Below are 10,905 nucleotides of genomic sequence, written 5' to 3'. Positions count from 1 at the left end.
CAAAAAAAAAACAAGAATGAGTGAGATAAAAAAACATTCTTTAAATCCAGAAAAAACATCCAGTGCTACATTTTTCCTAAAAAGGTGTCATACAATAATAAATAAACTAAAATAGAAATCGATTTTAGCAGATGCTATTAAATTATAATAGAGACAAGAGTGTTAGGGATTTAAAAAAAAAAAGCGAAATATGTGAAGTGTGTAATGGAAGAATATGTTGTAAAATATATTATATTTGAGGATTGGTGCTGCCTCTGAAGAAACAAGTGGTGAACGTATTTGTGATCTTACCCTCCTTAAATTCATTACAGTGATGGTTACATGTGGGAATATATCGTTTGATAATATCTTTAATTCCCCATACTGATATATGTAGCTCACAGTATTCAACATTGAAATCAACATTTCAACATTGAAGTGCAACATTGAAATCTTTTCCCTCCAATGTGATCTTAAAAACATGACCTACTTTTTATTGTATAGGAGACTATTGGCTGCAGTTAAAATCTTATTAATGACCCAAACCGGTGTAATGCGGAACGGAACGTAAACCTTATACATTGAATAGCAGTCTTACAGAATCGTATATCAATGTGTTTAGATGTTACCCTTTCACTACCAAAGGGGTGAAATGTTTAAGAAGCACGTTTCTTCATATATTGACAAATTTCAATGTCTTGACATTATAAGAACCAGAAATCTATGTAAAAAATGCAATGAAGATAAGATATATTTTTTTAAGCTAGAGGGACGAATATTAAATCAAATGCATATGTACATTTATTCATTTGCTTTCTTGGTTGACCAATGAATAATCGTTTCTCATGGTCGAAATAATTTTATTTATCCAGAATATACAGTTTAATTCCACTATCTACATTTATTTACATGATTAAAATAAACATTGAAAAAAAGTCTCTGGAAAAAAAATGAGGTCATAGATTCAAGGCACCATTGATACAGTGTCCACAGTTGCACAAAAGTCAATCTGTAAAAAAAAAAAAGAAAAAAAAGGTCTCCTTTTGAAATGCAATAAGTTACATGCAACAAGCTTTACACAATATACTTTGCTTTAAAAAAAAAAAAAAAAAATCCACCTTATGCATTCTTTTGTATACTCCTTAACAATGAAACACGATAGTCCAAAAAAACAAAAACAAAAAATAACAAATAACAAGTGTTTTAGTAGAGTGTCCCTGATGCCAAAGCTAAAGGGTGTTGTAGAGAGCCATGGTTCTGCAGGTGGGAATTGAGGGAATTCGCTGTAGAATACCAGGCACTGGTGTTCTCCATGTAGCTGGGTGCAGGGGAGTTGGAGGTCTGACCGTGGGAGTGGACATGAGGGTGGTGATTGAGAGACCTGGAGGAACCCTGGGGTTCCCAAACCACAGGAGACTGAGGAGAATTGCAGGCCATTGGGTCACTGGAGCTTGGGCTGTGCTCTGGAGGCAACTCTCCATTCTTCATGATTTTCTTGATCTTGGATCTTTTGTTTTGAAACCAGATTTTGACCTAAACGGGATAATAATCGGGGAGATTGTTAAATGATGGGTGCAAAGAAAGAAAAATAAGCAAGCTATGCCATCACAAAACAACAGATATATTTTACCCGTCATCACATGGAAAGAAACAATGGAACATTTTGGTTCAAAATTGGTAATCTTGTCCAAATGAATGTGAAGTGATTCTTTTGTATAGGAATCGTGAAACTAGATTTTCGAGATCAATTTCCTTGTGCTGTAGGGAAAATGTACTGTATGCACTTTGTTGTGAGAACATTTTTTAAACATGACCCTTGCATCCCTTTTACAATACAGAGCACATCAATCATGCTCATGTTTTTATTTAAATTTGCCACACATGAAACCCTTTAGCAAAAAGAAAAAGCCAGACAACTGAACAGTACTTCGTGCTTCTAGGGCAAATATTAAATACATGACATAAAAAGAAGATACATTCTTCTGTGATTGTATTATTCTGTCTCAGACTCCTGCCTTACATTAGCTCTAGCACAAATCCATGCCCTGCTTTACTTCTGATTATGAATAGATTGCTAATATTTTACACATGTATAGCACAGCATTTGCCGATTGTGAGGAGTTTAACTGTTGTACTGGGGAAGTCCTGGACACAAGGCAGAACCCCTTCAGACCCCCTTTCCATCGTGTGCTTTTCAAGAATAAAAATAAGTAGAATGATCATATTGGCACAATTAAGTATAACTAGCAAAAGATACAACAGATGCACAGAGAGACACATCTACATCACTGCCACTGTTGTCATTTTCAAATAGATAGATATAAGTATTGTTACCAATTTACAAAACACTACCTTTTTTACTTAATACTTTTCCTCTGAAATTAAATTACGGAATCAAGATTAAACCCATAAAACTTGATTACTGCTTTTCTCGTGCTTGGTCGGGTATAACCTTGCATGTCCTGTGTCCGAATGCGTATGCATTTAAATTCTTAAAAGTGTCCCAACACTACTGTGTAAATGGATGTAAATGTGTAAGATATATAGAAAGAAAGCTATTGAATGGGTGTATAGTGGCTCTGAATCAGAGAGACTCCGAATATCTCCAGATCACAAAACCATTACCCACAACCTTAGATTGCTATTCCGGTTCATCTTAATTATTTTATATACATAAATGAAAAAAGTATCAATAATGCAAATTGTGTTTATTATTCAGTTTCTTAAAGGAAATATGTTATTACAGCATCTGGATGTCGGGTTTCTTTTGCATTTGTTTAGTTTTGTCACTTAAATCAGATATTTAAAAGTAAAAAATCATATTGCTTTTGTTTATTGGAATGGCAATGATCTATTAGAAATTAGTAAAATAATAAAATAACAATAACCCCATAATACATAATAATGAGGGGATATTTTTGATATATCATGTAAACTAAATAAACGATTAGATTGTAAGCTCCTGGGAGCAGTGACTCCTCTTCCTAAATGTTACGTTTATGTCTGAAGCACTTATTCGCATGACCCGTTATCTGTATTTGTTATTTATATGATTGTCACGTGTATTACTATTGTAAAGCGCTATGTACATTAATGGCGCTATATAAATAAAGACATGCAATACAATACAATACATACAATACAATACATACAATACAATACAATAGAAACAAGTATACATTTTGGAAGCACCCAAAATTCCGCCATGAAATTAAGTTTGCCCTAGCAATATACATGCTCATTTCAATCACTAAATGACCTTGGAGACAGTGAGTGATTGGTCCTTTTTGAGCTTTACAACTACTGTACTAAGAAAGTACAACAGGACTTGTCTTAGCTATTCCTATTCATGGTGCGTTACCTGTGTCTGTGTCAGTCCCAGGGAAGCAGCCAGTTCAGCTCTCTCTGGGAGGGCCAGGTACTGAGTCTTCTGAAATCTTCTCTGTAACGCTGCTAGTTGGAAACTGGAATAGATGGTTCTTGGTTTGCGAATTTTCTTTGGTTTTCCATTAACCATTCTCACTTCAGGTTCAGATACTTCTTTTTCTAAACAACAAAAATATAGCACTTGTAAATTCCCTTTAAATTTCCCTTTGTAGATCTATCAATATCTATTAATATATATATATATATATATTTTTTTATATATATATATATATATATATATATATATATATATATACACACACACAATATCTATTAATATATATATATATATATATATATATATATATATATATATATATATACACACACACACTTTACTGTAGTAGGAGTAGTATTACTGTATATATATATATATATATATATATATATATATATATATATATATATATATATATATATATATATATATATATATATATATATATATATATATATATATATATATATATATATAGGTATAAATAAAATCTAGTTAGATCGATAATAGTACATAGATAGTATTTATAGTTTGGATTGTTGCGGTATCTTGTAATATTTGTTATAATAGGTAGGCTGAGTATCATTATGTATGTTCCACATGATTGTAGTGATTATAATCCGAGACAGTAGGCAGTGGTGATTATTTCATTTTCGCCCAGGAGGGATAGAAATGAAAAATGTGGTCGCCACCAGTCTCCTCAAAGTTGGCACAGAGGAAAGCGGGCACACAAGGCACCAGACGATGTTTAATGTGTATAGAAAATGGTCCAAGGGAAACCCCAGACTCAGCCAGAGACAGGATCCTGAGAGGGACAGAGGAAAAACAAAAAGTTCAAAGCCGCTCAGAAAGGCTGCTCTGTAATTTGGACACTAAGCGGTTGCTTTGGTCAGATGAGACAGAGACAGCGGTTCACATCTAAAACTGGAGCAAACTTTTCTTCTGCAATGTCTGGAAATGCGGTGCCCTCCCCAGCAGAGTCGTTACAACACGAAAATATAATCAGAAAAAAATAGAGGTCACAAATCCATTAGAAAAACTATAGATTTAAAAAAAAAAAATTGTATTCCAGGCAACATAGAAATCACTCAGAATCCGCATACACTTTGCCTGAGCCTTGAGTTCAAATGATATCGATCACGAAAGGGTACTGTACAGTTCTGAAAGATATGTTTCACTATCACTCATTTTACACCGTATATATTCAATAAACCGAACCAGAAGAGAGCAATACAAATTCTGAAATGTAAACCTGCTCTCGACATGGAAAAGGATTGGCGCCTTTTAAAGAAAAATAATGCATTCATTTTCAATTAACAACAGATTGTTCAAACAATAAAGTTAAATAACCACACACACACACACACACACACACACACACACACACACACACACACACACGTATATATTATATATAGGCAGATGTACATGATATCATACAAGTACATTTTCCTTAAGGTCTATAAATAATTGATGGTGTCAGTGTCACCTTTGCTGTTCTACTTCCCATCACAATCCAGCAACAAGTCTCACAAATATTGCACAACCTCTAAAGTGTCCCTGCAAAGCCAGCTGCACAGGCTCCCTGCTCTGTGTGTGAGTAATCCCGTGGCACATATTTGTGTATGGAGGAGCCCGCGGGGGCAGCTCGCACTGATCTCTCTGTGCTGCTGCTGCTGCTGCTGCTGCTGCTGCTGGGGACATGCACTAAGCTTGATTTTGTTTTGCTTTGTTTGTGCTCTTTGGAAATATTTCTGCGGTTTGTTATGGTGCTGACTGGCGGCGCCTTAGTTATAAATGGAAAGGAAGATAAAACCTTCAAGGAAGAGACAGAGACAGGGTCTGAGACTGGCTGAGACTGTTGTGGCCACAGCTAGTAATAGCTTCCAGCTCAGACAGATACACACAGGGGGGATTCATTCCTTCTCGCTGTGTGGCTATATAACGCAGCTCCAACATACAAGTAAAGCAGCAACATTATCCACAGTTACATTCCCCTTATACCCCACTGTATTTATTCCCCTGCACACATCTTTCCTTAGCATTAATGCTTCAGCTGCCTTGTTCTCATTCTCTCTCGTGTATTCATTTTATTCCTTATGATCTATTCCCCTCTCTTCCCCCTTGACCCCCCACTCTCTCTCTCCCCCTTATCACCTCTCTCCTTGTCCCCCTCTTCTCTCTCACCTGGCTGGCTGGGAGCTGCCTGGACCCTGTTGTACGCCCCACTGTACTGGTGATGGGGGTGGTATGGGCTACCGTAGCTATATTCAGCATAGGCTTTGGCAGGGTAGTTTCCAGCAGATCCATTCATCCCATGATACTGGTACTGGTAAGCATTGAGCGCCTTTCCATAGGACGCCGAGGTGGGCGAGCAGTAGCCGTGGTGAGGGTGACCTGCAGCTCCTCCGGGGCTGTAATAGCCCGAGTCTGTAGCCGAAGACTCAGGTAGAGTGGGTGACTCCTGAGACGGGTGATGCATGATGCTGGGCGCTTGGAAAGAAGCCTGGAAATCACTTGCTCGGATAGTGGGAACCCGTCGCTCGTATACTCCTGTCATAGTCTGGAGGCTGCGATCAGATTGCATGTGTTGGTTGGGATGGGGGGGACGGGGGGGAGTTGGCTTTAGGCAGCCATGCTGGAGCTGGAACTGTCTCTAAAATAGTGAGAGCGAGTCTGAGAGGGCTTCCTTAGTGATCAAGTCCGTTTCAGCAGCAGCAGGAGGAGGAGGAGGGAAGAAAGGAGGAGGAGGACAGGCTCTGAGTGGCTGTGTATGCAGAAGACTGCTGGCTGGAGCCCACTATAGGCTTGGTTAAATCCATAATTACTCTCTTACGCACAGCAGGGTGGATCTGGTGCCATTGGCTAGAGCATCAGAAGCAACAGCAACACCCTAACCCGTTCAACTAGTTCAGCACAACAAAGCTGCACTACAACAACAACCTAATAGAAGAAGAAGAAAAAAAGGTCCCAATTCAGTCTCTTCAAAGTGAATGGCAAGAAGCAATATCACTGTACAGTGTACACCCTGTGTCAGGGCTGGATTCCTGTTCCAGGTCCCACCAGCTTCTCATCGACTTAGAATCTTATTCAACCTGACCAGGAGAGATTCACTAAACATTGCTAAGACTTGTAAAGGTTACTACCAATTGAAAGACAATATAAATCAAAATAAAGAATTGCATATGTAAAGGGATGTGTATTGCTGTAGCTATTGCCAGGGAAAGTTGAAGGAACGGTTGACATACAAACTCCATATAATGGTGGCACTCGTTTATTTCACTCACAAATGAATGCTAAAAAGTAGTGTAAACATGATAAGGTTTTGTTCTCGCCTATCCTATGATGATTAAGAAATATAGCGAGATTGGTTTTATGCATCTTGTACTGGTGTTTAAGTGTGAATAAAACAACGGATACCCCCCCCCCCCCAAGTAACAAGAGCATCTTCAAGAATGTAACAGGACAGCATATATCCAATTAAGCATGATCACTTACAAGATACTCTATCTACAGCAGGCAGATCATGGATATCACACATCTCTTGGTATTACATTGGTTCCACTTACAATATCTGATCGTTCGGAAATTACTAATTATAGAGCGTTTTGCTTTTGTTTTGAGATAAACATATAAACTGGTCAGGCTGGCTAATTCTTGCAGTGTTGTTAAAGGGACGAATGAGTTGTTTTCTTCCAAAATGAATCCATGTAATAGCTAATGAATATGTTGAGAAGACACATTCTGTTATAATAGCAGAAAAACATAAAGAATTTCCAATCACTTGTACATATATACATATGAATATCATTCCTCAGGCAACTAAAACGTACAGTGACAGTTCTTTATACTGTTTTTTCGTATCCTGCAACTTGAGTCTCATAGACAAGGCTCAGATTTTCCCCACATCATTTTCATTGGCTACAATATCCGAATAACAACACGATACACGCAGTTGTCATTTATTATATTGCAAAAACAAATTCAGGTCATTTTAAGGGGGGGAAAAATTACATGAAAAAAAAAACATAATTAAAGAAACTACTGAGAGGAGAAATCTAGGGCCATTTAAGTAAAGCAGAACACCTGACATACATTTACATTTTTCTTCTTATAAAGGTATTATCATTTATGATTACAAATATGTATCAAACTACAGAAAATGACACATGCTTGTTATTTCTTTTAAAAATAAATATGTAGATGTTTCTTTATAAGGTATGCATGAAACCTCTTACACAATTAGCAGACATGTAACATGGGTTCGTACTTACTACGAACCTCATGTGCATTCTCCCCCCCCCCCCCCCCTATACAGCACTAAATGTCTTTGTCTATTTTTCGTCTTCTTTCCTAGCAACCTCATGTGGCATATAGGTTATATTTATTAATAAGATGTAGATTATATAGCTTTTCATGTTTTGGGAAACACTCAAATGTCTGTATTTAAAATAAGGCACTTGATGAATTTCTGTTTCTTCAATTGACAGCATGAAGTACTATTAATGTTCAATGGAAAATATTAAACTGTATATCGGCTACAACTCTAGCATAATAAAATAGTCATATGTTGCTGCACATTACCCGATGTACCTTTCGTAGAAATAATGATCTGCTGGCAGTGGCTGCTCAGATAACACTTTTTCAAGACAACATTTCTAGGCTTTGCATACCTTCATTTTACCCCTCCATTCATACCCACAGTTTTGGGGGTTTCCATTGGTTTTGTCAAGGTTTATCATTTAAAGATTCCTCCAACTCCCTTCATACACTCTTACTAAGGAGTCCCCCCCCTCCCTCCTTCCCCCCAAAGATACTGCTATGCTGCAGGCTATTTACAAAAGACTTCAGCTGATGGAAAATTAGCACCATATTTACCTAGGAAAACATTTCACTAAAGGCATGTCATGTCATTATGGACTTTATGTTAGATAACCCTTGTGATGGTTTTTGTACCGGTTTTGCAGCAGGGAGACTTTATTAAATGCCTGCCTTTGAATGTATACTGTATGACAGGGCTCCATATATTTGGGTCAATAATAATCAACTTAATGGAATGCCCCAAAGGGGCTTGGAAGATGTGGGCTAATGATTTTAATGTGAAAAAAAAATAAAACACTGAGATTTTTCGGTTGGTACAACATAAAACCCAAACTGATGGGTTGGAACATATAAATCAGCCTGTCTGGGCTTTACCAGCCTCAACTCGACTTTCTTTCGTTACTTTGTTCTGTTTCTCAGTGGAGTTTTTTTTTTTAACACATCCGGTGAAAAGCATTTTAAAAGGAATCAGTCTGTTTTCTATTTTACAATATGTTCATTGTTCATCAAAACAAGTTTCAGTTGGTGATTATGGCTGGTTAGGGCTTCCTTTTTGGAAACCAGCAAGATTTGCAAATCAGAATCAATAGGCACAGTTTCAGGAGTCTGGGTGAGTGAAGGAAAGACATGTTATTGTCAAATCTCCACAAAATATGATAGTCCCTTTCAATTTCAATATATGCACTGTGATGGAGAATAATGTAATTTCGTTTAAAATATACTGCTTTCTCAACAGTGACACGTATGAAGAATACGAGAAATGTTAGCATTAAATGCAAGGTTCTAGCAAATCGTGGTGGTGGTTGATCTCTGTTGTTAGAGCGCCACCTAGTGAGAAAAAAAAAACCCCAGCTTCATTGTTTCTGAGAGAAAAACAAGTACAAATGTTTATTTTGAATTGATGATGGTTATTATGATTAAATATTATGATTATTATTACTTAAACCTTTCTATTCTTTTCCCCTTCTGAAATAGTTATTATTAATACAGATGATAATAATAAAAATAACAATAATAATATTGTGAAAACATAGTCCACAAAGCAGGGCTATGGGCGAGAAGCGTATAACAATATTACACAATATAATTACATTGACCCAAGTCGATACCTTTATAAACCAATGTGTAAACAGAACACATGAAAAGTTCCAAATTATCATGAAAACCTGCATTTTAAAAACCACTGAAGATATAATGATGGAATAGTTAGTTACTTATGTTTTGACTCCCACGTGATTATTCCTCGTTATGTTTTGACTCCTACCATTAATACATAAAACAAAGGGCATGGGAATAGATTTATTAAACTGTGAAAACGTGTATAAATAACATAGGCAAAGTGGAAAAATCTGCTTGAGCTACTTTTGCCAATATTGTGCCTTATGCTCTAACAAGATAGGAGAAAGGAAGAGGCACACAAATTGTAGTGGAATCAAATGATTTCAAATGTATTGATGCATCAGAGCTAACAATGGTAACGTTTCAGGACAACGTTACTACCTCCAGGTGTTTGGTCTGAGGAAGGGACTGCATGTCCTGAAACGTTACTATTGTTAGCTCTGATGCATCAATACATTTGAAATCATTTGATTCCACTACAATTTGTGTGCCTCTTCCTTTCTCCTATCTTGCTATTACTTTGGATCCAGCTTTGGGACGCCAGGATCAACGGAAGGTGAGCACCAAATGTAAACTCCTTGAATTTTTTTTTCTTTAAAACTGTGGTGTGCCATCTATAATCTCCTTTGTATTGCCTTATGCTCTAAGGCAGGGGGGCGCAAACTTTTTTCCCTGCGCCCCCCTGACGGCTGTCCCCTCGCTCCCGCGCCCCCCCCAACCCCAACTTACCCGCGCTCCGGCGTAATGACGTCACGTTGCCATAGCAACGTGACGTCACATGACCTCGCAGCGTCATTTTGACGCCGCGTTGCCATGGCGACGCCGGGAGGAAGCCGCCGGAGCCACGGGTAAGTATGGTTTACAGAGGCCCTGCAGCTCCCCCGGCACTTAATTTAAGTGCCTTCGGGAAGCGCGCGGGGCCTCTGTAAACCCCGCGCCCCCCGTCGGCAGTCTCGCGCCCCCCCTGGGGGTCGCGCCCCACAGATTGCGCACCGCTGCTCTAAGGCAGGGTGGGGGGGTTCTCAACTCGTCCTCAAGACCAACAATTCAGTTTTTAAGGTTATTCCTGTTTCAGCTCAGGTAGCTCAGTCAAAGATTGACATATACACCCACCTGGGCTGAAGCAAGGATATCCTGAAAACCTGACCTGGTGGGGGGGGTCTTGTGGACTGGAGTTGAGAACCCCTGCACTGAGCTAATATATTCATAACTTGCACAGACTATCACATGCATTAGAAAATGGGTTGTTTGCTAAATTTCTTAAGTTTCTGTATGCTGAGATAATGGGGAGAGACAAGGTGGGAGATCTGTCTGAGACATGAGTACATACCCACAAAGTATTATTATTATTATTATTTGCTTTGAGTGTCTGTACAAACTAATGAAATACCATGCGGATACACTAGATACACTACACACATGCAGTAACAAAACAATACATTTAAACATGCCACTAATAAGTTATAGTTTATTCTAGGAGTAACCAGTTTTAACATATTCCTATTAATGTGCATTTATCATGAATAAAAGAGAATAGTAAGAAACTAGCAACTAGTATGTTG

General features: G+C 37.9%; 1 protein-coding gene across 1 annotated transcript; it reads right to left on the bottom strand.

Moving 5' to 3' along the window:
- Positions 1-818: 818 nt before the first annotated feature.
- Positions 819-6,174, bottom strand: DLX5 (distal-less homeobox 5). Its single transcript, XM_075587292.1, has 3 exons — positions 5,591-6,174; positions 3,341-3,525; positions 819-1,512 (listed from the first exon to the last, which is right to left on the bottom strand). Exons 1-3 carry the CDS (start codon positions 5,988-5,990, stop codon positions 1,183-1,185), a joined length of 915 nt encoding a protein of 304 aa, XP_075443407.1. The 5' UTR covers positions 5,991-6,174; the 3' UTR covers positions 819-1,182.
- Positions 6,175-10,905: the final 4,731 nt, after the last annotated feature.

Source organism: Ascaphus truei, chromosome 2, assembly GCF_040206685.1.
Source record: "Ascaphus truei isolate aAscTru1 chromosome 2, aAscTru1.hap1, whole genome shotgun sequence".
In the NCBI taxonomy this organism is placed as follows: Eukaryota; Metazoa; Chordata; class Amphibia; order Anura; family Ascaphidae; genus Ascaphus; species Ascaphus truei.
This window is presented reverse-complemented; position numbering and strand designations above follow the sequence as displayed.

Excerpts from the sequence above, each read along its gene's own strand:
- DLX5 (XM_075587292.1), bottom strand. The coding sequence starts at position 5,990 with ATGCAATCTGATCGCAGCCTCCAGACTATGACAGGAGTATACGAGCGA. Across the intron at positions 3,526-5,590 it reads GGCAGCTCCCAGCCAGCCAG|AAAAAGAAGTATCTGAACCT; the intron begins GTGAGAGAGAAG and ends TTTGTTGTTTAG. Across the intron at positions 1,513-3,340 it reads TGGGACTGACACAGACACAG|GTCAAAATCTGGTTTCAAAA; the intron begins GTAACGCACCAT and ends TATCCCGTTTAG.